At 52.0% G+C, this 27467-nt stretch overlaps 2 protein-coding genes across 6 annotated transcripts; one reads left to right on the top strand and one right to left on the bottom strand.

The window, feature by feature from the left end:
• Positions 1-3402, bottom strand: LOC110340680 (transmembrane protease serine 13-like). Of its 2 annotated transcripts, none has more exons than XM_040746886.1 (2): positions 1313-3402; positions 1-827 (listed from the first exon to the last, which is right to left on the bottom strand). In XM_040746886.1, exon 1 carries the CDS (start codon positions 3400-3402, stop codon positions 2845-2847), a length of 558 nt encoding a protein of 185 aa, XP_040602820.1. In that variant the 3' UTR covers positions 1-827; positions 1313-2844. The 2 variants fall into 2 exon arrangements, with proteins under 2 accessions (XP_040602820.1, XP_040602821.1); XM_040746887.1 differs by having other exon boundaries at positions 1632-3402.
• Positions 3292-27465, top strand: Ctbp1 (C-terminal binding protein 1). 4 transcript variants are annotated; one of them, XM_040746884.1, is made up of 10 exons: positions 3329-3470; positions 8645-8837; positions 11175-11329; positions 15870-16014; positions 17608-17814; positions 24021-24235; positions 24511-24641; positions 25308-25435; positions 25935-26052; positions 26503-27465. In XM_040746884.1, the coding sequence occupies exons 2-10, from the start codon at positions 8831-8833 to the stop codon at positions 26687-26689; spliced, it is 1293 nt and encodes a 430-aa protein (XP_040602818.1). In that variant the 5' UTR covers positions 3329-3470; positions 8645-8830; the 3' UTR covers positions 26690-27465. The 4 variants fall into 4 exon arrangements, with proteins under 4 accessions (XP_040602817.1, XP_040602816.1, XP_040602818.1 ...); XM_040746883.1 differs by lacking the exon at positions 8645-8837 and having other exon boundaries at positions 3292-3470; positions 26506-27465; XM_040746882.1 differs by lacking the exon at positions 8645-8837 and having other exon boundaries at positions 3292-3470.
• The last annotated feature ends 2 nt before the right edge of the window (positions 27466-27467 follow it).

Here is a 27467-nt window from a genome sequence, read left to right as displayed (position 1 = left end):
TTATTTTACAACATAATTTTATTACATAAATTCTTATTTCTACCTCATTTAATCACTTTGTGTGAGTGTGACAGAATGTGTGCCATAAACAACCCAATTGGTTATTTTGCTCAGGGTTTCCGGGATCTTGGCCCATTGTGGCAAGGAAGGCTCAGGGAAGCAGAACATCTGAGTGTGAGCTCCTTTTGTTCCTGTCCATGGGGCTCCAGCTTATGGCGATGGCTCCACCCACATTCTGGGTGAATCTTCCTCCTTAGTCCTCCTGGAAATATCTTCACAGACAAGCCCAAGGTGTGCAGAACTAACCTCCTTGTCTTAATTTAATCAAGCTGTCAATCAAGATGAACCATGTTGTCTTATGAATATTTTGTAGCAATGTTTTAAATTTTTTTATTACATGTTAACAAACTGTAGCAGTGGATATGGGAAATCTTGAGGCCAGAAGATACATTAGCTGTGGCACTAAGGGTACATGGCTTTTCACAGAGCATGGAGAATCTGGGTGGGAAAGTGAGGCCTCAGCTCCAGGGTCCATGGGCGCCTGTGGCCCCTGTGGTGCAGATCTGCTGTGAGTCTCACATTTTGCAGTCTTGTGGTGTGGGTCCCTTCCAGGTTTCCACTGTATAGCCACTGGAGCCCTCCAGTGGAGCTCTGGGCTGCCACACTCAGTGAAGGTCAGCTGTGTACAGTAACATTTACACAGGCCCAGTCTTGTAGTTTCTGGCCACATTAAACCACTCTCCTGGAAGCATTTCTCTCCCTTCCAGTCTGATGCAGGTAGCTCTGGAGCTCTGAGAGGATCCTGGTTGCTGCCTCAAGAATGGGAACTGTCAAAGAACGAAATTCAGCAGGTAGGATGTGTCAGGGAGCTTTGAGAAACACAGGGTCATATGCACAGAAAATTATTCATCCATCATGAGTGTAAATATCTTGACTCTGGTCACTGCACTGGATAGCAGATAAGAGCTCTGTGGTGGCCCTGACCCCAGCTAGAGAGGCCAGCACCAGGGACAAGGGAAGGCTGTCAGCAGAGGGGAAGCGGTTGTCAGTTTGAAGTGTCTCTCATATGTTTAGACAGTGTTTTGTGGGGTTGTGGAACCTGAGGCTTGTGGACTAGTTAGCAGAAGTAGGCTGTGTGTATGTGTGTGCCCATCGGGGTATGGGCAGAATTGGAGGTGGTATCTGCTCTCTGATTCCTGATCTACAAAGATGTGAGGGCCTCTGCCGTATGCTCCCTCCATCAGGGGCTGACCCACCACTCACTGTCCTGATGGACCACTCTCTTGAACTGTGAGCTAAAACAAACCCTCACCTTTAAGCTTTTCTTTCAGGTTTTCTGTCCCCGGGACAAGAAAAGTAACTGGTACAAAGAGGAGCCACGGCACAGCGCTGACAAGGCCTGCAGAGGGAGAGTGAGGCTGAGCAGGTGCTGATCTGTGCTCACTCTTATTACTCGTCTTGGGCACTGTTCTATTGCTGTGGAGAGACACCACGACCAAGGCAACTTATGAAAGAATCAGCACTGCCTAATCCTAAAATATGCCCAGAAGTTGGGGAGAAGGGGTTGGTTCCAGCTACATTTCAAAATAAAATAGATCTGAGAGAGGAAAATATTTCTGAGCTGAGAATACCTGCTTCCCAGGAGCCCTACACTGGGCTTGATCCTGTGTGAAGTTTGTTGTACATGTGGCCTTCTGCAAGTCCTGCCATTCAAAGTTCAAGGCCTAGATTTCTTTCTTTATAATCTTGTTTACTGGATCCTTGGTGTGTCTCAGCCTGATTCCAAATGGAGACGACAGAGTTACAAGAGCCTCTGTCCCCACCCATGGTCTGTCTCCTCGCAGGTCTCTTTGGTTGGGTATAGAGTGTCCACTAGCCTCAGCAGACAGAAGTGATTTCATTAAGCTGAAGGAAGAGCCATATTAGCAGTGCCGGGCAGAGTGGAGTGCACCGTGAGGCCCAACAGACACCAGATCTTCTCTCAGAAGCAGGTGGTGCAGGCGACTCTGGGCAATCAGAGTGAGGTCTCTCTTAGGATGGGTGTGTTCAGAACCCCTGTCCATTTCCACACCTCTACCCAGCAGCTCTCCACTCCAAATACCCAGGAGTCCACCCCTGCCGGCAAGGGGCTATCTCTGGAGCAGGAATAGCCCAGCATGAAGAGAAGTCCTACAGCAGGCATAAGGGTCCAAATCAATGTGATGGTAACAAGAAGCCTGGGTTTCCTCTAGCGCAATGGGAGGCCCTAAGGGCCGTGATGCAACCTCTCGATGTGGTGGCCCTGGTCGCACTGTGCAAGAAAAACGAGCATTGGGTAGGCTTAAATGGGAGGCGTCTCGCAGCCATGGAGTTGCTATGCTGGGATGGAAAACTGGGAGGAGCCCTTTGGACGATCTCTAGGGAGTTACCTGCTGCCTGAGAAAACTGGAGCGGAGCAGGAGAGGCAGTCCGCGATGGGGGTGAGGGCTAAGGAGAGGTGTATGTCTGCGGGTCTCACCCCAGCCCTTAGTCTGTTTAGGAAGTACCGTAGCAGGTTTGAAACTCCACCTGTTAGATCCTTTTCTCCATCCATGTCTGCTAAGGGATCGACTCGGAAGGTATTTTCAAAGCATTTGTTCTGTAAACAGATGCCCAGACCCTTGTCATCAGTCACTCGATCTGCCCACCTTTCTCAAAGGTTTGATTTTTCACAACTTGTAGGTAACAAAATGGCCTTCAGCACCCTCCAGTTTGGGCTGTTTTCCTGATTTTTTTTTTTTTTTGAACCGCTAAGTAGTATCACTTGCCACGCCTGCCTGACAGTCCCAGAAACAGCCAGCCTCCCACTCAGATCACCTTCCCCGACTAGGGCGCTGTCCAGCTCCTGGGTCCTGGGTCCGCGGCCCCAGCTCCGGCCGTGCTCAGGCCGGGGTGCGCCCCTCTCGCTGTCTGCTTGAGGCCGCGGCGACCAGCCCGGTAGCGCCCCACGCGGATGGGCTGCTCCACCACGCGGGCTCCGGCCCGGGTCACCGCGCCAAGGAGTGGCAGGGGCGCAGTCCCGGGTACGCGCAGGGGAGGGGAGGCCCGGGGCGGGAACAGCTGGGGGCGTGTCCGGGAAGGGGAATCCAGCCTGGGAGGGGCGCGAGTGGTGGGGGCCGAGCGCCGGGCCGGCGGGCAGCGCGGCCCCTGAGCCGCCCGCGTACGTCCAGCGTGCCGCCTTGCCGGCAAACAGCAGACCAACCGAGGCCCCGCCCGCGCGCGCGCGCCGCGTGTCCCCGCCCGCTCGTCGGTCGGAGCGCGGCTGGCGGCGCGGTGGCGGCTCGGCACGGCGGCGGCCGGGCGCAGGCGGCCGGGCGGAGCAGCAGACTGCGCCGAAGCCGCCCCAGGCGTAGGCCTCGCGGCGGCGGAGAACGCCGGACTCATCGGGGCCCGCGGCCACCCGCGCCTTTCAATGGGCAGCTCGCACTTGCTCAACAAGGGCCTGCCGCTCGGTAAGGCCGCGCGCGCGCATTTCCGGCTGAGGGCGGGGGGGGGGGCGGGGGCGGGGCGGCCGGGCGCGCGCGGCGCTGGCTTTGTGTGCGAGTGCGCGTGCGCGCTCGGTGAGCGCGCCGAGGGAGGGGGCGGTGTGGCCACAGGGAGGGCGCATGCGCGAACTGCTGCACATGAGTGCGCGTCCCTATTTCCCCCTGCCGGTTCGCGACCTGTGCAGGTGACAAAGGGCCTGTGGCGCTTCGACCCGGGCTGTGACCGAGCTGGGCCTGTCTTCCTGGCGTATGGCCCCGCGAGGCTCCTTCTCCTGGACATCCGGGTGGGACCTAGGTGTTCCCGGAGTGACGAGCCTGCAAATCCCGCCTGAGCCTCGGGTTGGCGGATCCGGGAGCGGGCAGTTCTCTAGAGGTGGCACTGAGGGAGCATGGGTGGCATACACGCCCATCACGCCTCCAGGCGACTTAGTGATGCTCAGCTTGGCCCCTGGCCTTGGACCATTTAAGTTTTGTATCCATTTGTTAAAGTCCTTAAACCACGGGGGTCCTGCTGGTGGAGGGCAGTCTTTGCTTGGCGGCGTTGCTGGCTGCGTAGCCTGGCGCACGCGCAGTGAGACGGACCCCACCTTGGGGCGGGGCAGCCCTGAGGTTGCAGAGCCCAGAGGAGCTTTTGCCCACCGTCCAAGCACCCCATGTATCCCTCCCCCCCTCTCTTTTACGTTAGTAATAAAAGGGCTTGCCTGAACCCATCTCTGCCCTCACAAGGACACTCACTGCCTTCTCCCTCATAGCCCGAAAGACGGCAGAGGAAGAATCCTTGCAGTGTGTGCTGCCAGCAGGAAATACGGAACTGTGGGCAGGAGGGAAAGAGGGAGGCGCCCTGTGATGGCCTACTGCACCTCTTATCACACAAGGCCGTTTCGCAGGCCTGCTTCAGGGTGTGGCAGGGTATGGGCCTCCAGGCCTGCCCTCCATCCTGGGCTGGTGGTAGGTACCCCTCCCCCAAGACTGCACCATTTCAGAGCTGTAACTCCCTGAAGGCAGTGTGTGTGTGTGTGTGTGTGTGTGTGTGTGTGTGTGTGTGTGTGTGTGTGTAGCTGCTCTGCATCCAAGCCATCAGGGTTTTAGGCTAGAATTTTCAGTGGGGTGGGGAGGGCAGGCCCAGCTCATCGCCTTCCAGAAATAAGGAGGACAACCTTCATCTTGTCCTTGCCTGTCAAACCTTTCCTGGGGCCATGACCCTTGTCCTGATGAGTTTGTGATTGGTTAGGACAAATAAGCTTTCTAGGAAGGAGAAGGGAAGGAGTTGTCCAGTATTCAGGAAGGTGAACCCTGTGAGCCAGGGTGTCAGCAAGATGACACCAAAATTTTCCAGCAGCAGAGAGCATGTGTCCATTATAAACAGGAGTATACAAGATGCCCACCCCAGTGTAGCTGGCAGAACATCAGGCCCACTGCTATAGAGTGGAGCCAACATCTTTGGAAGAACGGTGGCCATGGGCATGAATATGATCCTGGGCTCATGTGTGATCTCTCTGTGTTTCCTCCACAACATGGGGTGAATAGCTGTGGGATGTGCCAAGTCCAGGGACAGCTTTGTGGGTAATGTGGGGTGATACTGTTCTCCGGAACTGTGTGTGCTTCCTTGTCTTGTTACTATTTGGGCTGGCAGCTGTGGTTTGAGGCTGCCCTTTCTCCGCTCTGGAGCTTGGTCAGGCATGGCCCTGTTTCCAGGATGTTTGAGGCCACCATGTCATGCTAGTTGTACATAATGTGCACTGGAGCCTGTAGATTCTTGGTGGGACCTCAGTGATACAGCTCTTACTCTGGCCTCTTCCCTTTCTTCTGTCACCTGGCCCAGCAGTGTGCTTAGCCTCTCCAGATGGGCATCAGGCTCAGAGAGGTCCAGTGTTCCCCTCAGGGTTTCAGGTAGGATCAGGTCCTTGTGTCCCAGCCTTCCAACAGCTTACTGTTTCCTGCCTGCCTCTTGAACTAGAGTGGGCGTGCCCCGCACTGTAACTGGCAAGAGGCTTCTGTGACCATTCATCCTCAGACCTAGGTACTGCTGAGGACCCTCTTGGAGTAGAACCCCGCCATGTTACCTGGTGGTCCTGTGGCTCCTTGGCAAGATGTGTGAAGCAGAAATGTCCTGAGGTCTTATTGCATGGCTTATATTAGCTTTCATCCTGCTAGTGGCAGGAAAGGCCTTGGCCTGCATGGTGCTGGGCAGGGTGGCCTGCATGGTGCCTCTGAGCCCTGGGATGCAGGCTGCTGTACGAGAAGTAGCAGTTTGTGTTGAGTTGGTTTTGTAGTTCAGCCGTGTCACTACAAGTCTGCCAGCACCATTCTGTATCCTCGCAGTCACTCTCATGGTGACTGAGTTCTGCAGGGTAGACATGCTCAGCTCCCTGAGTCTTCCAGCATTCATGCTCCAGCTGCAGCACCCTTTCCTCATGGTCATAAACATGTGCCATCTTTCCCAGAGCCCAGGCTGCGTACTGTGGGGGGCTAGCTTTAGAAGTCATGCTCATTTCCTATAATGTTAGGACTTTTAGTATACCCTTTTGTCAACCTTGCCTGATGTCAGCAAGGTCTTTGTGTGTCCTCCGGTCAGTGTCAGACCTGTGTTATATAGGCAGTGTAGGAGCTTGAAGACCTGTGTTATATAGGCAGTGTAGGAGCTTGAAGACTTTGGGGAACAGGGCTGAATTGGCCTGGGTGGCTCAAGGAAAAATCTAGCAGGCTTGGGATGATGTCGTATGGACCAGGGGTGTGGGTTTTATAGCTCGTGGGGAGGCATAGATAGTGGAGACCCAGATTTGTACCCCTCCCTAGGCATCGCTGTCCATTTTTTTAGTTCTGAGTGGCTATGGTGCTCTTCCTGCCATTGTCTCCAGTGGAGATACACACAGGGCTGCTTTGTCTGGAGACAAGTCTTCACTGGAGCTTTCTTAAGTCGCATGACCTCTGTGTCCTCTACAAGACCAAACTTCCCTACAGCATTGGAAAGACGTCCTACTAAGAAGGGCGGGGAGGGGGCGGGGGCCCTAATAAGCTGGACTATCGCGCACAGTCTGTGCTCTTCCAGTGACGATAGTGTTCCAGCTGGCTTTGAAATGGACAGGTGTTCTCAGGTGTCAAGGCCTGAGATGTGTGTTGTAACACACTGGCAGACAGACACACAAAGTTGGCCAGCATTACTGAAAATGAGTCTTGGTGGCATATGCATGCCCTTTGTCATGGTTTCTGTTCTGTGCCTTCCCGGTGTGTGCTCTAAGTCACACTCTTCCTTGTCATGGACACTTCCCTCCGTGTTGTCCCATTGTCCGGCCGTGCCTTGGGCAGTGCCTGTCCTGAGGCCCTTGCAGTGGTGTTTGCCTACCCTACTCCATGTCGCCCTTACCTTCCACTCCTTCCTTGCCGGCAGCGGCTCTTCCAGCCTTGCCTGTAGCTGACTGAGTGGCAGGTTCTGTCCTCTGGCCTCCAGACCTGGGTAGGGACTAGCCCGAAGACAGCTCTGTCACCAGAGAGGGCTGTTTGAGAGTCGAGCTGGCTTTGTACCCCAGCGTGATCTGGACCTAGAGGTGAGAGGAGACCCCTCTGTTGCTGCAGAGTCCCCTCCCAGAGTATTTTTTTTTTTTTTTTTTTTTTTTGGTTTTTTCGAGACAGGGTTTCTCTGTGGCTTTGGAGGCTGTCCTGGAACTCGCTTGGTAGTCCAGGCTGGTCTCGAACTCACAGAGATCCGCCTGCCTCTGCCTCCCGAGTGCTGGGATTAAAGGCGTACGCCACCAACGCCCGGCCCCAGAGTACTTTTAAAGAGGATGGCGGGGGCCCGAAGGGTCGGAGGGGTCTGGTTCTAGTTGAGAAGTGCTGGCCATTCCCAGGAGGAATTTTTTGGTTGGTTGTTTGAGACAGGGTCCCTGAGCCCCCATGGCCCAGATAACTGCTGCTTTTGCTATTGGAGATGATGGTGGCCCGTGGGTGGCTCCTGCAGGGCACAAACACCCCTTGCCTCAAATCTGTCAGAGCTTCCAGCTTCCTGACTTCAGGTCTTTTCTGCAGTGGCGCCTTAGCGCCCTCTGCTGGGAAAGTCTATCCTGGCACCTACTAAGGGGAGAGTTGGGCCTGTGGCAGGTGCCTGGCACGGGCAGGACTGTGACTCAAGGGCATTGTTGCTGCTTTTCTGACAGGTTCTTCATTGTCTGTGGTGTTTCTCGCTGCTGGGACTATCCTGGAAGCCAGCACTGGGAACTCACAGAGAGAGCTTGTGAAAAAGTTTGTGAGCCTTCTGGAAGGAGCTGTCCCCAAATACACTGGGTGCTGGGTCCTAAGCCCCCGACCTGCCTTGGATTGTTGGCCACATGTGGCCTTTCTGGATGAGCTCCAGAGCCTGTGCTGACAAGTGATCTTGTCTCTTGGTTGTGTTGAAGGGTGTCATGTCCAGACTATCCTAGCCAGCCTGATGTTCAGCCAAACTGAAGGGTTGGTCCCTGTATGGGATCCACATGTTAGGAGCTGGGACCAGGGCTTTGGCTGCTCAGGGACACACTTCAGAGGCTGGGTTTTTGTGCTCATCTGTAATAACCTGAGTTTCTGGGGTATAGGCCCTGCCAAAATGTGTTTGGGTGTCATGGCCTCCATTTTCAGCTCAGCCAGGCAGCACGTTCAGGTGAACCAAGTGACCATTAGCTGTGCAGGGACGCTGGGAGAAGGGACTGGGAAGGAAGTGGGGCAGAAAGAAAACTGGAGAGCCAGCACCTGGCGAGGTTTCCTGATAGTTTTGTTAGAAGATCCATGTTGGGGCCTGGTTGGGACGGCCTTAGATGTCAGGCAATGCAGATATAAAGGAGAGTCCCAGGGAAGTTGGTAGGCCCCTTTCTGCAGTTTCACAGCCCTGTACCCAATGCTGGCTGCCTTTGCCTCCCATTTTGAGAACATTGGAGTCTGGACTGAACCAGAAGTCTGGTGGGATAGCCAACTACAGAGTTGTTCCTAGGTCTACACAGATGACTTGGGGCTTGCCCCAACCTGGAATCACGGACTCAGAGTGAGCGAGTGTCTTGCTGTCCGACAGGGCTAAGGTGGTAGCACACAGCTTCTCTCTCATGGAGCTTCCTGGAGTCTGAGCTTTAGCTGGCCTTTGATGGCATTTTAACTTGTCTCTTGTGTTTGATTTTTAGTAAGACTTTGAACCCGACGCAGGCTTCAGTGGCTGCTGTGGAGCAGAAGCCTGAGAGCTTTGGTTGGAGACAATAAGACGTGGGATGAGGCTCCGTGACAGAACGTGGTTCGGCCTGGGGATTCTGAAGACAAAAAGCTTTGGACAGGCGAATTCATGGTCGTGGAAACCCCGCCCCAATTAAGCAATGTCAGGTTGGTAGGGGTTGCCAAGTGAAGTCATCCCTGTGAGGGAGCTGCAGGAGGGACGTGGGCTGCACTGCTACCAGCTAGGCAGGCTGACCTATGGCCAAGGACTGGTTGCCTGAGGAATGTGCTTGGTGTTTGCAGGCTGTCTTGGCCAGTGGTCATCCAGCTACTGCGCTAGAGGTTGGTTTCTGTCAGAAAAAGTGTCCCGAGAGTATGGAGGTGGGTACTGAGGCCAGGTCTTACCTGAAGGAGCTTGAGGGTCGGTTCTGAGGCTGTGCATGCCCCAATGCAGACCTGAGATCCTTGTTTCTTGTCTTCCGCCTGGGAAAAGTTGCTAAGTAAGCTCAGCCCTGGGCTAGTGCTCCTGCATAGCATGGGTCCAGTTAGTAGATCTGTCTGTCTCCTGGATGGGTTTGCTTGGGAAGACCCTAGCACTGGAGCAGCTCTGTGAATGAAGAGGTGGCCAAGCCACCGACCTTTAGAGGACTTGGACTTTTGTCCTCCCACATGAATCTTTGGGTGCCATACCCATCTTTTAGACGAAGATACAGGCTCAGACCCCAGTCTAGCCACACCCACATCCGTAGGTCCTCCCTGAGGAGTTGTTTATGGGGCGAGAGAGTGGGGTTTCCATCAGGCTGGGCAAGTCCTCAATGAGGAATAGGCCACTTCCTAGGCAATAGGTTCAGGCTGTGCTCTGAGGACTTGCTTTTTAGCCTTAGAGGATTTGTGGACATGGGCATTGCTCACCACATTCTTATAGAATATGGTTTCAAGCCAGGGAATGGGGAAAGTAGATGTTTATCAACTCTTTTAAAATAGCAGTAACTCCACTACCTGCTATAAAAAGTAATACTTTTATGTGAGAAAAGCCACTTTGCAAGTTCAAGTTGGAGGACAAGTGGATTGTTGTTGTTTCTCCACCTCTGCTGTCTGGTGACAGGGGTGCCTAGGGATGTGATCCATAGGGGTCAAGGAAGGGAGTATGCAAATGCCAAGCCTGTGACCTTGCAGACCGCACCTTGAAGTCTGGGTCCATTAAGTCTTGACAGCTTTACTTTTCCTGTTTATGAAGGCATGGGGGTATAGCTGTGTCTTCTCACAGGCACATTGACACTGGGGAAGCGCTGTGTGTAGCAACACCTCTGTTCCACAGCAGGAGTCCTTGTGCTTAGTGTTGTCTAGCAGGCAGCTGCATTATCTCTGGGTGGTCAGTGAGACCTGTGTTCCAGGCCTGGAAGCCCTCAGTGATTGTCCACCATGCCTGCTGTACATGGGAGTGACAGTCCCTAGGACATGGCCTTTCTGTGACATGTGTTCTCTGAGGCACTTCCTTGGCATTGGCAGCTTGGGGCAGCCTTTGCACCTGGAGGCAAGAAAGGTGACTGAACTCTACAGGCTGCTGCTAGCCAGCAGCTGTTGCAGGGCTACCTTTGGTCTGCTCAGTGGGAGACTGTGGTGACTTGTTTCTTGTGCTCCACCCCCCACTGTGCCTACTCCGTGGTCCATACTCTTGGAGGCCCTGGGGCTGGACAAGGTTCTGCCTTGTGTTACTTGCTGCTGTGGAGCTACCTTTGGTCTTCATGAGGTGTCTGCTGCCCTGCACAAGATGGCTAGACAGTACCTGGGACAACTGTGCTGGCTATGTTCTTGTGAAGCCATCGTGCTGAGAACAAGCTGATTTCGTACCCATAAAGGCTTTGGTGGATCTAGGAAACAGACCCAGGCCTCACACTCACTAGGCAAGTGCCCTTCAGAGTTGGGCTCCAGGCCTAAGGTTCCTTCTCACCTTGGTCTGGGAGGTGGGTTCTGAGAGCCCTTTTTTCCTGTTGCAGTGTTTGGCCTTTGAAATCTACGACTAGGAATGATAGCAGGTTGGGTCACATGCTAAAATCCCCGTGGTCTGTCTGTGGGGTTCTGGGCAGTTACACAGTAGTTTTTAGGCAGCGAAGAGTAACCAGGCAGTTTCCTGAATCATGCCCTTTGTGTCTGCACATTTTTGTGTTGGTAAGATAGCTCACAGCTGTAGGAAGCCGGGGCTGAGGTGCCTCCTTCCTCCTCTGCACTCTTGTCCCACAGCCCCACTAGGGTCTCCAAGGACTTCAGGTCCTGCGCCCTTGAGGGATTGATGGTCTGAGTCCACTCAGTCATCAGTGAGCTGTCGCAAACTCCCATTTCCTTCTTCACAGTTTTAATTTGCTTTTTTTTTTTTTTTTTTTTTTTTTACAAAGCCTCATGTAGCCAGAGGCTGATTACAGCAAGTTCTCAGGGCTGATTTCTCCAGTCCTCAGATCACAGACTAGAGCTGCTGAGGGCATTAAGTGGTCTGCTCCTTTCTTGCAGGCGTCCGACCTCCCATCATGAACGGGCCCTTGCACCCCCGGCCCCTGGTGGCGCTGCTGGATGGCCGGGACTGCACAGTGGAGATGCCTATCCTGAAGGATGTGGCCACAGTGGCCTTCTGTGATGCACAGTCCACACAGGAGATCCATGAGAAGGTAGTGTCATCAGTTGGCCAAGTTTCATGGGGTTCAGGGGGGCTCCAGAGATGGGCCATGCAACCTCAGGCTGCAGTCTCAGTCAGTACACACAGTAGTCATGCTCCTTGGCCTCTGACAATATAGGTCTAAATACCAACAGGTCTTGTGTGGCCTGTCACTGTGGCTGGCCTTGTCAGGAGGTAAAGATGGACTTACTCTGTATTTTCTTGGTTTCTTACATCACAGCCATTTATTAAAAGAAGTGGAACCGTGGGCATCTGCCAGTGATTATGCTGCATGCTAACTGGAATATAGCAGGTCACAGTGTCTTTACCCCCAGACCTGCCTGCAGCTTGTTGTTGGGTGGTTAGCAGCTCTGAGCAGCTTTTGTGAATCATGTTTGCTTAGATCTGTTGGGTTCTTCTGTGACCTGGAGTGTGCTCATCTGGTTTCTGGTTGTGTCATAGCCAATTCAGACTTTGCACTCGAGAAAGCTTGAAAACATTCTTTCCTGCAAACCTAAAAAACCTTCAGGAGCTGACAAGGTAGAACCAGTCAGGGATTGCAACCATGAGCGACCTGGCACCTGCTCTTGTGGGCAGTCTGGTTGGGTAGCCTGGAGATTTGCTCCTCTGGGAGTAGTGTGGGCTCTGGTCTTGGTGGCACCATGACCTTGAAGGGCAGGCCTGCTGGCCCATTGCAGATGTTGCCTCAGACCCAGAGGGCAGTGAAACCCGTATTTGAACGTACCTTCACCTAGCCTATTACCTAGCCTTGTAAGTCTGCCAGGCATGGGATTTGGCGTATAGTGGACCTACGACCCTGCTCCCCGGTGGCTGCAGAGTCATCTGGGACAGTCATTCCAGCCTGGCTTCAGGGTGTGTCTGTAGTCTTTGGGCACTTACTCAGCTATAAGGAGGCAAGGCTCTGCGAGGAGAAGAGAGCTTCTCACCAGCAGGAACCCCAGTCTGACTGTGGGGTACAGTGCTATCTTGGAGGTCATGTAGTAGGTACGGGGGAGCAATAGAAGACTCAGAGCTGTAAGAGAGTGAAGGTGAAAGTGGGAGTTACCCCTTAGGGCATAGCAAGTAGTAGGGAGGAAGGGATCAGAAGTCCTGACTCTTATGCCTTGTGGTGAGAGTGGGGGATGGGAAGGGGGTGGGAGCAAGGACTGGGCAAGGTAATAGAATGGAGACATCAAGAGGGAATGAACAGATGCAGAAGCTGGAGACACCGTGGAAGGTTCCCCCAAACGATGGGAAACCGTGTTAGTGAAGGGCCGTGAGCCCGTGGCATGGCTTGGCCAGTTGTCAGCGGCACGCTGCACTCTCATACAACCTTTCAGCATTCTAGCGGCCTTTGTAGACATGACATGCACTCTCACGGCCATCTGTACTTGAAGGTATGGCAGCTTGATTCACAGTAGCCCAAATTGGGCAACCACCCACTGCCCTTTGGTGATATGGCTGTGCAGATTGTACCCTGCCACAGATCCTACCTGGCTCAGGAAGGGGGTGACCTACAGGCACACACAGCACCTTGGGTGCATGTCAAGAGGGAAATCACCTTCCTCCTTTCTGCTGGCCAGCTGGAAATCTGATGTGATGGCTGAAGCCTTGGGTGGGTACCTTGTACCGTAAGAGGGAAGCCGTATACTGGTAATGGTATAGCTGCCAGGCAAGAGTCTGGTACCCACATGACTATGAAGATGTAACTGAACATGTGGGACACCTGTCTCTAGATGTGGGAAGGAAGTAACTGTCGTATATATCCTTGTTGTTCGGGAATTTCCACCTTTTAGAGCAAGAAGTCCTCACAACTGGCTGAGTGTCACGGTCTACATTGCAGATGAGAATGTTACGCTGTCAGTGAAGAACAGGATGAAGGAAACTTCCCAGAGACCTTGGCTCTTCTGCCATGGACCCAGCAGGACTATGAGAGGGGATAGGAGATGCCCACTGGGTGTGGGAAAGTCACCTTGTAGCAGGAATCTCAAAGCACCCCTGGGCTGGATACTGTACAAGTACTCAGCCAAATGACCTTCAGCCCAGGGCTACATGGGCCCTGACGCTACCCAGGGAGATACTGCTCCCAGCATGTGCTGAGTGAGGACTTAGGGCAGCAGGAAGTCCCCATTGGAAATGGGAGAATGATGCTTCATGACCCATGGGTGCAGAACATCCCAGGCCAGAGGAAGTCCCCTTGCAATTAAGATGTGCGAGAAACAAGTGGGCAGAAGTGTCTCATGTCACCAGCAGGCTGCTAAGGCACTGGCCTTGGGCTCAAGTTACAGACACATCTGGAACGAGGACAAAGGTTGACAGGAGAGGTTTCACTGTGTGTAGGAGTCCATTGCCATGGCTCAGCAGGTTCCCCTTTTAGAGTGCGCTGAGACTCTGAGGCCCGTTGTTAATGTCTTGATGGTGCAGAGCGGGGCACCAGGGATGTGTGTGGCCTTCAGGTGTGTGGACTAAGTGCTGGTGAACTAAGTTACCGGCGGGGATGGCAGCAGTTAGAAGAGCAGGAGGGTGCTTTTCTTACACATCTGCACAGAGAAGACTTCCACAGCTCTGCAAAGGAATCTGTGGGCATGCTCCAGTGACAAGGAGGAAAGTAAAAAGTGGGAAGATTCAGTGAGGTCAAGTGGGCACTGCCCTTTGTGCCCTGGCCCAAGGGTCCCATGTGAGACCTCCCAGTCAGCAAGAAAAGGCAATTCTTGCAGAAAGCTGACCAGAGATGCTTCTGCTTTTGTAAACCACTTCAGCAAGCCCCTCTGGCACCTTGAAAACTCACAATCCACCACCAGGTGGCCAGGTAATCACTGGCACAGCAGAAAGCCTGGACGCCACTTCCTCTGTGGCGAAGAACAGCTGCAAAGTCCCCTGGGGTTTCTGAAGTTGGATAGTGTGCAGACTTCAGCCAGTGTCTGCTCTGCTTATCCTTGACTGCCTGCAGAAAAGCGTCAGGCATGATGGAGAGCTGGGAAGAGCTTCAGTGTCACATGATAGCTGCTCCTGTGCACCCCAGACCATCTACTGTGGTTGGGATCTTCAGTGTTCTCTCAGAGAGAGGTTGGCACAGTGAACTCAGTGTTGCTCTGACAGTGAAATCTCACTGTGGTTTGGGGTGTGAGCTCCATTCAGAACTTGCTGCCACTGGGTACACCCGTGGTCCATTTCCAAAGGGTAGCTGACATGCATTAGTCACTCATCATATGCTCTGCCTGCTATGAACATCTGGGACTCACGTCCTTCCCATTCTGGTATTGAGGACACCAAGTATACTAGGGTCAAAGCATTAATGTGATCACACAGTTGGTGGATGGGGACATGTGAGTGCTTGCTTGCAGAAGGTTTTCTTGGAGGCCTATCGTAAGGGGACAGACCTAGCGGCACCCACTTTCAGCAGACACCCTTGGAAATACTAAAGAGAGTATAGGAGAGGTACAACAGGTGTGGACCTCTGGCCAGCAGAACAATTCTTGGTGACCTGGGCTGTAGAACTTTGCCTGGCTCGCCTACTACCTAGCAAGTACACCCCTAGTATGTTTTTGTCCTGCAGCCAGCTGACTTCATACTAGGTACAAACAAAAAAAAGGACACCATGAAAAAAATCCATGGAGAAATATGGATGGGCAGATTTCACCCAGGAAGGCAAATTCAAGACCAGTAGTGGATGAACAGTGGGCTGTATTTTAGATGTGGAAAGCTCAGTGGTGATATGAGGAAGGCAGTGGGCAGCAGGCTCTAGAGCCCCAGAGGACCCTCTGCTTTTAGGAAATTAACTCGATAAAATAAACACACTGGCTTTTCTCATGGAAGAGTTAGCACTGGTGGCAGTCAGTGCAGTGGAAGGTCCAGATGCTTTGATGTCACCCTAACCTGCTGGAACATTTACAGTACATTGAAAACATGGTTAAGTGCTAAGGATAAGAAGTAAGCCGACTGTCCACAGACACACATGTTGACATTCATCATAGGCCTCCAGGGCATGGATCTGTGCTGTCCATAGCCAACCCTTTTCAAACATAGTGAGGAACCCAGGTCAGGTGTCAAGTCTGCCCTAACTGCAGCCCTATTCCAGTACTACCCCGAGATGTGTGTTTTGGTCTGTACCTGCCGTGGGCTGAGCCTCACCTGTTCTACGGAGCTGTCCAGATCCTCCTGCACTTGTGATGGCCCATCTTCCCTTTCCCTGTGCTGCCTCAGCTGTCCATTCCCCATTCACTCTCTCCCACGTGGGCTCCCCATGACTCTCCACTGTGAAATGGTTACCTACTTTCCCACACAGGTCTAAGTAGTGTATGTGACCCTAATCCCCTCGAAGCCAAGGGCAGCCATCAGTCCTGGCCCTGAGCTTACCCTCACCCCAACATTTCAGAGGTTCTCGTTTCAGCTTCTCAACGTCTTTCCTCAGCGCCTGCATTGTGTTCTAATATCTTCCCTCGGGTTCCCTATGCCTCTCCTGCCTCCCTCCTGGAGGCTGGCTGCTCAGCTTTTTTGGATACCTTTGGTGGGTCTTGGAAGCTTAGTAAGCATCCTGTTTTCCCTCCTTGCAGGTACTGAATGAGGCTGTGGGTGCTCTTATGTACCACACCATCACACTGACCAGAGAAGATCTGGAGAAGTTCAAAGCCCTCAGAATCATCGTCCGAATTGGCAGCGGGTTTGACAACATTGATATCAAGTCAGCTGGGGATCTAGGTAGGAGCTCTGAAGTCCCTGTTTCCATTGACCAAGATGCCTGACTTAACCTTCAGGCTCTATTGGACATTCAGTAGAGCTGGAACTGCTCCTTGAATGGAAGGTGATTTGGGGCTCTGGGTAGGGCAGATTGTGGTGGGCAGCACAGGATGTGGGTACAGCTTCACTCACTGTGTTGTCACCAATCTACCAGGCCCTAGGGTTTGGGTTGAGACAAGGGGCCAGTCAGGGAGGCCATTTGCCCTCTTCCTAAGACGATAGCAAAGGGAATGTGTGCTAAAGCATGTATATAACCATGCATATATACACATGAGGCAACATGTACTCAGACTGTACACACATGGGCACAGATCTGTTCCTGTGCATGTATTTATATTAAAACAGCATGGCCATACTTTGCCATTCTAGAGTAGCCTGTTTTCTGTGCTAGTGGCCCGCAACCAAGCCAGGCTGCACTCTACAGAGTGTGTTATTGACATCATCTGCTTCCCTGCTCCTTAAGGCTACAGAGGGAGGCTAGAGCTGACCTGTCTGGGAACCACAGGGCAGCCGAGCACTTCAGTGGGAAGTCAGTCTTGTTCTGTGGTTCATGCCTCCCCGGCAAGCCACAGGGCTAAAACCTTGGTAGCTGACCTGCCCCTCCCTGGGCAAGGTCCTACCATCCGTATGCATAGTCCCCAGAATTCACAGGCTCCACTTTCAGCTAGAGATGGCCCTGCACTGGGCCAAGTTTGGTTCCTTTAGGACTCAGCTGTGGAGAGTAGGGTGGGTCTTGCCATCCGTCTTCTGGCGGGGCAGGGTGGGGGGGGGGCACAGTTTTGTTGTTTGTGAGTCTCAAGGCTACCTGCTGCTGCTTCCTGTTCCCTTGTTTTATTTCAAGTGAGTCCTGTCTTGGTTTCTCCTTGTGTCCTCCTTAATTTTTAGGATAGTTTGCCAAAAAAAGTTCCTGTCTTCACAGAAGCATCCCGCTGGGATGGGAAATAGAGTTGGAGCCAAGGCCACTGTGGAAGATGAGCTCATGGCTGGATGATGGGTCCTCCTCTGGGGACAAGGGCCCTGGCAGCCCAAAGCAGCACAGACTGTCAGCTTAGTGCTTGGGCATGGGCCCTCAGGAAAAGTGGGGCATCTGACTTGCACCCAGGACAGTGGGGTTACAGAGCCATGGAGCAGGGCCTGCTCTGCCTGGGAAGCTCTAGGGAACCGGAAGATGTGGAGTCAGCAGCTTCGTGATGAGTCTTGGCTCTGTTGATCTGCTAGTGCGGCCGTGACTGCTCAGGAAGGCTGAGTGTCCCATGATCCTGATGGGGAAGGAGTGGGTATTAGCAGCATTGGCTTCTTTTCAGATAACTCAGGCTGGGAATGATCAAGGCAGCATTTGCCTGTCCTCTGTCCTGTTTGCTTGTTAGCTGCCACATCTGTCTCTGCAAGGCTGTGGGTACAGGCTTAAGTGTGCCTAAGGGCATGTAGTCTCCTAGGTGGCTGTGGCACGTTTCTTCTGACACCTTACTACTGAAGCACCAGCCTGAGGGTAGCACCTCTGACTGGATGACAGGAGCTGTGGACCTGGTACATGTGTCTCCTCATATCTTGTAGGCATCGCAGTATGCAATGTGCCCGCAGCATCTGTGGAAGAGACGGCAGACTCCACCCTGTGCCACATCCTGAACCTGTACCGACGAACCACCTGGCTGCATCAGGCACTTCGGGAAGGCACTCGGGTCCAGAGTGTAGAGCAGATCCGAGAGGTGGCTTCAGGAGCTGCCAGGATCCGTGGAGAGACCTTGGGCATCATTGGACTAGGTATGTTGGCCACTGTGACTCAGCACAAATAGCCTGTGCCCATCTGCCACCCTTCCACTCCATACGTGGACTTGCTGGTTGTGTTGCTATCCTCAGCCCAGCATAAGACATAGGATAAGTAGTGCAGGGGGCAGAGCCAGAGACACCAGGCTATGTCTTTTACAGATGCCATCCATGGAGGTCATGTAAGAGTACAAGTGAACATCACACCTTGATGGTAACGTGCATCACATGTGGTTTAAACAGACATAGTATACGTACACATGGACACACTTAGATAAATGCACAGTCTATACAAACATTGTTGCATACACACTCATTCCCCACAGCTCTGGAGTGGGCATGGCCTCGGGGCCTGTTTCTACCTTGCTAAGGTTGTCATTGGTTCCTTTGCTCCCTGGCTTGTTCTCACAGCTCTCACTTTTTTGTGGGTGCCCATCTGTTATGCCATCGAGATGGCACAGTAAATTGTGCCAGAGTTCACCTTCGAGGGCTCCCTTGTCACCAGGCAGCCTACCCTTGGCTGACCCTGGCTGCATTGTACTTCTGCCTTAGCCCTGCTGCCAACAGCAAGAGATGGGAAGTGTGTGTAGGTCACCTTAGTTACAGGAAGAAGTGGGCCTGGGATATGGTTGTTGCTATCTTGGTGGACATGCATAGCAGGACTATTTGACCCTCCATGGCTCTGAGTGTGCCCCTCCTGTCCAGTGTATAGGACAAGACAGCACTCCTACCTCAGGGTCCTAGTGCCAAGACATGTTGAAGGACAGAAGAAAGATAAGCATGGGGGAGTGAGCCCTAAGGGGTATCACGTGGTAGGTCTGGGTGGTCAGAGCATCCCCACCCTCAGGTCTTGCCCTCCAGCAGTCTGTTCGTCTTTCCTTAGTAGAGTGATTCTGCCTCTGCTTCCATCACTAGTGTGGGGGCTGAGCCCAGTGTACCATGTGGCTGCCACTACTTACTGGCCTGCTGTTTCTTCTGCTGTGTTAAGCTGTCCACTGTAGCCATCCCAAAGCTCCCTAGGGCTCAGGATACATGGATGGCGCCATGTATCCCATGTGGATGATGTAGATGACACACATGATTATACATGTAAACATACTTGTGTGTGAGTCTACACAAGCAAGGAGGGTGAATTTTGTCCCCTCGGGACACAGCAAGACTCCTGAGTTGTCACACCCTCTACCTTGAGGACCCCCTATTCATATGTAATTGCTGTCTACCAAGTACAGTGCAGGTCTGAGGCTGGCTTCCACACACTGTGGCCTCCCTCTGGCAGGGAGAGGGGCACGTGTCCAGGGTCCCTGTATCTCCTGCTCTTCTCTTCTGCAACCTGTGTGGAATATGGCGATTAGCTCTTGGGTCATCAGTGAGGGCACATAGGCAGTGTGGGCTGTAAGTTTTGGTTCTGTAGTGGATGTGCCTTGGCTGTTGGACTCTACACCCATAGCCTTCTGCCTTCTCTCTTTCTTGTCCTCTCATAACTGAAACATACTTTGCTCCTTTCATAGAGTCTAGATTGTATTTCTGTCTGAGACATCCCTGTACTGTTTCCAGCAAGCCCTCCCTATCTGTGCTCTGTACTCTTGTCTGGCACAACTTGCTATGTCCATCAGTCCTGGTGAAATGGAGCCACAAGGCAGGGGCCCTGGGTCTGTGCTCCTTCAACAGACATAATGTTTCAGGTCTTCTCCACATACCTGTCTTGCTCAGGAGCTCTTCATGTTGGACAGGAGTCTATTGATCTGTTTAGCCACTGGACAGATGAAGCTGCTGTGAACAAGTGTAGACAGTCGCTTTGTGCGTGTGACACTGTTTTTCTTTGATTTAACCAGAAGTGGAGTGACTTGACAGAGCAGGCAGGACCACCAAGGCATTCTTCAAGCAGGTGTGTGGCTTTGACACTTCTTAGCTGGGTAACTGCTCTAGGAGTTTGGACTTTGCTGGCACTTACTAATGTCAGCATCAATGCTACCTCTTGTGTTTTAATCTGCACCTTTCCAATAGCTGAAGTGTCTGAGTGCCTTTCTAGCCAGAATGCCTGGCCTGTAGAGAACTTGTGCCTGGGTTGTGAAGCAGGGTACCTGTTGTGTTCTCTTTGGTTTGTCTTGGTGTGCATCTGTAAGATTCCATTTGTGTTCTGCCTCAGGGTCTCATCAGACAAGTATATTGACACCATGGTACCCACTTAGTATCTGTGGTGAGAACAAATTCTGGTTCTAAAGAAATCCAGTTTATTACTTGTAAGTTGTTACCTTTTGTGTCCTAAGTAGTCTCTGCCTGCTCCAGTGCTATGCAAATACTGCTTTCTTCTGGAAACTTCATAGTTTTGATTTTACAGGACTCAGGCCACCTGGAATCATACACCTTGCTCGGTGCTATGAGTGTATTATGCCAGAAACATAGGCAAACATGTTTATGTTTTTCCACAGTAACAATAAATTTACAGGGCTCATTGGTTGTAGTAGCAGCAATTTGCTAGATAATTCTGCCTCCACAGGATTCTGGCTAAGGTGAATACAGGATTTTTGTTTGTTTGTTTTTTGTTTTTTGAGACAGGATTTCTTTGTATAACAGTCCTGGAATTTGCTTTGTAGACCAGGCTGGTCTTGAACTCACAGAGATCCACCTGCCTCTGCCTCCTTAGTTCTGGGATTAAAGGCGTGCGCCACCACTGCCCAGCTTGTTATCTTAATGACTTAGTTTTAACTGGACTCATTCAGACTTAGAAATAAAGCTCCCAGCAAGGACATCCTTCATGTCTTGGCAGTCTGTTCCTTATGGTAATATGTTGTTTACAATCTAATAAAGCCATTGGTGATCAGGATGCAAAGCCAGCCACCCTAGTTAGCTATAGAAGCTGGGCAGTGGTTGCGCACACCTTTAATCCCAGGACTCAGGAGACAGAGGCAGGTGTATCTCTGTGAGTTAAAGGCCACCCAGGGTTACATTAGAGTGAATCAGTCTAAAAGATTAACAGAGCTCATGCCTTTAATCCCAGCACTAGAAAGTATATAGGGAACTCAGTGCAGTCTCAGAGAGCAATCTAGGATTGTGAGGTTTGTTGGAGAGCAGTGCAGTCTGGAGATGCAATCTGAGGTTCAGTGGATCGCCCCTTTGATCTGAGCATTGGTAGTGGCTCTCTAGTGCCTGGCCCCTTTGGTTCTCTGATCTTCAGCTTGAACCCCAATATCTATCTCTGGGTTTTTATTATTCATGTTACAAATTAGCACCCAATGTGGGGCTTGAGCACACAGCCCTGAGTCTCGTACTTTACTGACTGAGCTAGCCATGCTTCAGAGGTTTTGTGGGGAAAGCACAGGATCGCCCCCTTGGTCTGAGGTAAAGGTAAGAGCTGTGGCTGGCTGCTTATCTGATCTTCAGCTTGAACCCCATTATCTGTCTCCACGTTTTTATTATTCATACTACTGTTCCTGGTGTTTTCTTTGGCTTCCTTCATTCTTTTGGCCACAAGTTTCACATTCTACAGCCTCCTCCTCATTTTTCTTAGCGCTTTGTTTCTTCAGAGCCGCGGGTTGGTGTTTGTGTTGCAGGACCCATGGAGTAACAAGATGCTGAATCTTGGGGGCTTTGGCCCTGGGCTTCTTATCGTCTTTGTTTCTTTGCTCTCTGAAAGTATACTGGCAGATGTCTTAGTTACTTTTCTATTGCTGTGACAATTTATTTAATTTGAAAGCTCATTCATTTCTTTTCCTTTTTTTTTTGTGGTGGTGGGCTTTCGAGACAGTGTTTCTCAGTGTAACAGCCCTAGTTGTTCAGGAACTTGCTGTGTAGTACATGTTGATCTTGAACTCACAGATGTCTGCCTACCTCTGCCTCTAAATGCTGGGATTAAAGGCGTGAGCCACCACACCTGGCCATGTCATTCATTTCTGATAGCTCCACTTTAGAATCAGTTCGTCAGTTTGTGTTTTGTTTAGTCCTTGTGTTGCAGGACACTGGTCTCTGAAAATCACACATATGTCCTCAAGACATATGTGAGCCTATTATTTCATGTTTTGATTTCTCTTACCATCATTCTGTAGTACACAGCATTTGCGTAGAGCTTGTTAAACTTGTTATTGTGTTTCCCCTATGCTGGTGACAGAATCTAGGGCACCACCCCTCTGGCCGGGTGTTTGGTGTAACTACCGTTAACAATATGTGTGTTTTAATTTCCTGTGGTGTTTAGAAACACAATTGGTTTTTGCATATTGACCTACCCTGCAGTTTCCCCAGATTCTGGTTTGCAGGTTCTCTGGGCATTTCTCGCCCCTGCTGGGTTACCTGTCATACACTGTGTGCTCCATTCTTTGTTCTTGCCCTTTGACATTAGCTGTGATGGCCAGTGCTGTATAGGATAGAAGCCACAGTGGGGTAGATCTGTCATTTATTGTGGTCTCTTATTGTCAGCTGGCCTGTTAATGTTGCCATAGAGCTTTCTCTAACTGAATGTTGGTATCACACATCTTTTCTCCTCCTTTGCCAAACTTGATTGTCTTTTGTTCTTTAAAGGGCTTTTTAAAAGTCTGTCTCCTTGCTGCTTTAGTTGGGGTCATGTCTGTTGGCCGTTGTTCTGTCTTTGGTGTTAGACCTTCTAATGAGTTTGCTGCAGCTTTAGAATGTGTATCCGTGTCTTTTGTAGAGGATAGTTTCTCTGCTGGAGTTCAGTGTCCTCTCAAATTTATCACATGCGCCTATGACATATCTTCTCAGCAGCTGTCAAAAGTCCTTTCAGCTGATCCCCCCATCTGGGCCATCTGTGGATCTGCTTGTTTTCTTGTATCTGTTTAACTTCTGTGGTATGTAGATCTCATCTAGAAAGGACTGGTAGAGACTAAAGTAAAGGACATTTATATCTAGAATGGTTGTCTGTTAGGGATGTCAGCTGGGATGGTGCTGGCTGACGGCCTTTGGGACCCGAGGACACAACTCTGAGAGCCATGTTCAGGGCAGTCCCTACCCCTCACACGGGGGAGGTATTTCTCCTTGTCCCTACTATCCACATTGTCAGCAGCAGCTGTCCTGCACTCCCTCATTCCTCTTAGATTCTGCAGAGTCCTCCCTCCTGGCCTGTGACTGACAGGCCCCTGGCCTCAGCATTCCCCATAGACTTCAGTTCTGGAGGCTGGGAAGCCCTCCTATTCCCCTTCCCTGACCTTTGGGCCCTGTCCTGCAGAGTTGCTGGGAAGGTCTTAGAGCTTTGGTGGGCCCTGCCCTACCTGTGGTCCTGCTGCTCTGCTGGAGGCTTCACACTTGCTCTGTCACTTTTATGTCTCCCACAAGCTTGAACTTACTGGGGAGGCTGTCCTGGCTACCCTCTCTAAAATTATGCCTGTGTCCTGCAAGTATGCCTGATTCCTCAGTGCTCTTTTACTGATGAGTATTACCTTCTCTCTTGATGGATGCTGCAGGAGAGACTTATGTCCCCAGCATTCTCCTACGGGCAGCCTGTGATGTCTGTGCTCCCTCTGTATCCAACATGCAGTTGATGTGTGGATGTGACCCCATGCTAGGACCAGGCCTGCCTCCAAGGGCACAGGGTGTAGATCTGTGGTGTTGGGCCAGGAAGGTGGCAGATACAACTGTATGCCGTATCCTCTCTGCTGCTAGATTCTTATTTTTTCTCACTCAAGATTGATTTCTATTATTTTAGTTAGTGTGTGGGGGCGGGGTGGGGGGCAGTGCTCATGTGAGTGCAGGTGTCAGATCCTCCTGGAGTTGGAGTTAAAAGTGGTTCTGAGTTTTCTGACGTGGATATTGAGAACAGAAATTAGTTCTTCTGTAAGAGCAGCAGGCAATCCTAACCAATGAGCCATCTCTTCAACCCTGTGTTGGTATATTCTAATGGTGTGTGAATCTCTGGGCGAGTGCTGTCCAGAATGGTCCCCATATATGCCATTTGTGGCCAGAATTGAGATTCCAAGGACATCTGGTAAGTGACCCAGTGGTCAGGAAAGGGGACCATGCTGACTGTGTATTGGCTTTGCAGACCAATATTGCTGATAATGGCAGGCTGCTGTAGTGTGGCAGCTAGCTCCCACCCCTTGATTGTGGTGCCTTGACTAAGTGTTTGTGTCTGAGACCTCAGGGATCTGGCAAAACATTGGCAGACAGGCAGTTGTATTTGAGGCCTTTGAATCCTGGCTGTGAGGCCAGCTTCAAGCCCTCAGAATGTGTGTCTCACTTCATCTTGACTTTGCCAGGTCGTGTGGGCCAGGCAGTGGCACTTCGGGCAAAAGCTTTTGGCTTCAACGTCCTCTTCTATGACCCATACCTATCTGATGGCATCGAGCGGGCCCTGGGGCTGCAGCGTGTGAGCACACTGCAGGACCTGCTCTTCCACAGTGACTGCGTGACCCTGCACTGCGGCCTCAATGAGCACAACCACCACCTCATCAATGACTTCACTGTCAAGCAGGTGCACTGCAGCTGTCTCTCCACCTCCTCTTCTCCTTCAGGGCAATGTCGCCCCTTCCTTACAGGGGCTCCCTACTCTTCCCCCCAGGAGGCACTGAACCTCTGGCCAAGACAGCAGCAGCAGTTAGATACTTGGGCCTGTCTCACTGGCCCAGGGTCCCTCCCAGAACTGATCTGTATTAGACCAGGCCCAGGGGGTGGGAAGTGAGATTTGCTTGTACCACCGCAGTGAGAAGCTCCAGTGTCTTCACTCACACAGTCATCCTATCTTCTCAGATGAGACAAGGAGCCTTCCTGGTGAACACGGCCCGTGGTGGCTTGGTGGACGAGAAGGCGCTGGCCCAGGCCCTGAAGGAAGGGCGGATCCGTGGCGCAGCACTGGACGTGCATGAATCAGAGCCCTTCAGGTGCCCCCTATGCCCCAGGATGCCCTGTGCCCACCAGCCTGCTAACTGTGAAGTGGAAATTGTCTTTCAGTTCTGGCCTTTTGCTGGGCTGGGTTAGGGGAGGGTTTGCTGTTTGTTCTCAGCGGGGGGGCGGGGGGGGAAGAGCCTCTATATATCTAGCCTTGGACACAGTTATAGGCTGGGCTTAGGGCTTGGCTTGTTTCTCAGTTTGTCTCTTGATGTCCATGATGGTTCTGTGGTCATCAACCTCAACCTCAGGTGACCACGGGGCCAATGCTAGTTTGGTTTTGCATGTGTCTCTAGACCTGTTTGAGCAGACTTTCTGGGGTTCTAGCAGTTGACAAAGCCCATCTTGGGGTAACAAGCCAATTGAGTCATGAGCCACTGGAAGACCTAGCAGTAGAGTCTGTGTCGGAGAGCCCACACTCCTAGGGTTTGTTCTGCTGGGCAGGGCTGTGCAAGCACCCCATCAGGGTTCCTCCCCCTAAGACTTGGAAGACCATGCCCCCCCTTATTGTTAAGAGCTGGGGTAGGTTTGAAGGTGCTGTAGTTCACAGATAGCCTGGGAACAGGTCAGGGCCTGTCAGATCCCAGGGCTGGATTCCTTCTGCACCTCCCCAGATAGGGGTGCTCAGATCTCTCTGACTGGGTATGTGCTGTCCTCAGCTTTAGCCAGGGACCCTTAAAGGATGCACCCAACCTCATCTGCACCCCTCATGCTGCATGGTACAGTGAGCAGGCGTCCATTGAGATGCGAGAGGAGGCAGCCCGCGAAATCCGGCGAGCCATCACAGGTGGGTAGCTTTGCTCTCAGACTGACAAGTCTGTTTTATGCCAGTTCAGGAGAGGTAACACTTGGTTGTGCCTTTCCTGGGGTCCCTTGGGTGGAGCTGGGTAGCACATGTATCATTTTCTTTTCTTTTTTGGTTTTTACGAGACAGGGTTTTTCTGTATTGTTTTGGAAGCTGTCGGTCCAGCCTGGCCTCGAACTCACAGAGATCCGCCTGCCTCTGCCTCCCGAGTGCTGGGATTGAAGGCATGCGCCACTACCGCCCAGCACATGTATCATTTTCATGCATGAAGACCTGCCTAGCTGAGTACTGTCAGCTGCTTGTGTGCTGGGCTGAGGTTGGGAGCTGACTTCTCAAGTGCACAGGGTCCTGTGGTGTTCATGGGGAGTATTCCAGGGCTGTGGAGAAAAGCGTGACTGTGTGCCTGCCTCCTGACCCCTACAGAGGCGGCAGTTTTAACCCACATTGCTGTCTCTCTCTGGTCTACCTCCCAACCTCCCAGGCCGGATCCCAGATAGCTTGAAAAACTGTGTCAACAAGGACCACCTGACAGCTGCCACCCACTGGGCCAGCATGGACCCTGCTGTGGTGCACCCTGAGCTCAATGGGGCTGCCTACAGGTGAGCAGGCAGGGGCAGAAGACAGTCTCTAGGACAAGGAGGCTTAAACCTGGACCTTGACCAGTTTGTAATGCAGTGGGTCATGATATGGCTGGGGATACACCTTCATGTAGGCCCCTGTAAATGTGGAGGGTTGAGCTGGATGGTATAGTCCACGTACCTGGGGCTTTTTGGAAGGAGATGAAGAGGGTTGGCCTTAGGAGCCTTCTAGACAAGAGTGCTGGGCGAAACTATTGTTGGGGCAGAGAGTAGTAAGGAGCCAGGGGATGGAGCTTGAGGAAGACCTCATAAGTGAGAAGCCAGGCAGATATGCTACTCAGCACTGACCAAGTGCTCACTGCCCCCAACCTTCTGGACCTCAGGGGTCACTGACATTCCACGAAGAAAAGACTGTGTGCAGCAGGTGGGGTTCTCCAAAGATGCCCTCATATGTCTGCCCTCCTCTCCCAGCAGGTACCCTCCAGGTGTGGTGAGTGTGGCCCCCACTGGCATCCCAGCTGCTGTGGAAGGTATTGTTCCCAGCGCCATGTCCCTGTCCCATGGCCTGCCCCCCGTGGCCCACCCACCCCACGCTCCTTCTCCTGGCCAGACTGTCAAGCCTGAGGCGGATAGAGACCATACGAGTGACCAGTTGTAGCCTGTGAGGAGCTCTCCAGCCTTGGCGCCTGGTGGAGGGCGTCACATGCCCTTGGACCCAAGTGTGCAGAGGTGGCATCCAGTATGGGCCTTGGCGCTCCAGAGACTGGCCCGGGCGTGCACTAGGCGGGGCAAGAGGAAGCACGTTCCCAAGTCGATTGTAGTTGTCCCGTCCTGTGGGCTGGCTCACTGTCCTGTGTCCTTTGCGTTCCTCGTTAAGCAAAAGAAGTTAGTAGCTAATTCTATCACGAATGTTCTTGTCTGTGTACAAATTTTTAGAACATTACAAAGGATTTGTTTGCTTAGCTGTCAACAAAAAGAAAACCTGAGGGAGCATTCAGCAAGTCAGTTTGAGATTATTTTTCCTTTTCTACGTTGGAACGTGCCCCGGAATGTGGCCGTCGGCACACTTCTCAGGACAATGAATCCTTCCCGTTTTTCTTTTTATGCCACACAGTGCATTGTTTTTCTACCTGCTTGTCTTATTTTTAGAATAATTTAGAAAAACAACAAAGGCTGTTTTTCCTAATTTTGGCATGAACCCCTTTGTTCCAAATGAAGACGGCATCGCGAGTGGCTCAGAGGAGTGTTTGCAGTGCCCAGTGTGCTCAGGACCATCGATGTCTGTCCTGGGGAGGCAGGGGTTGGCAGACCCTTGCCTGCGTGGTGCCGTCCTGCTGATGTGGTAGGCTAGCAATATTTTGGTTAAAATCATGTTTGTGACTGTAACCATTTGTATGAATTATTTTAAAGAAATAAAAATCCCAGAAAGAGCCAGC

This window comes from Mesocricetus auratus, unplaced genomic scaffold (genome assembly GCF_017639785.1).
Source record: "Mesocricetus auratus isolate SY011 unplaced genomic scaffold, BCM_Maur_2.0 Super-Scaffold_100006, whole genome shotgun sequence".
NCBI classification, from domain to species: domain Eukaryota; kingdom Metazoa; phylum Chordata; class Mammalia; order Rodentia; family Cricetidae; genus Mesocricetus; species Mesocricetus auratus.
Note: the sequence above shows the minus strand (reverse complement) of the source record. Positions and strands in the feature narration are given on the sequence as shown.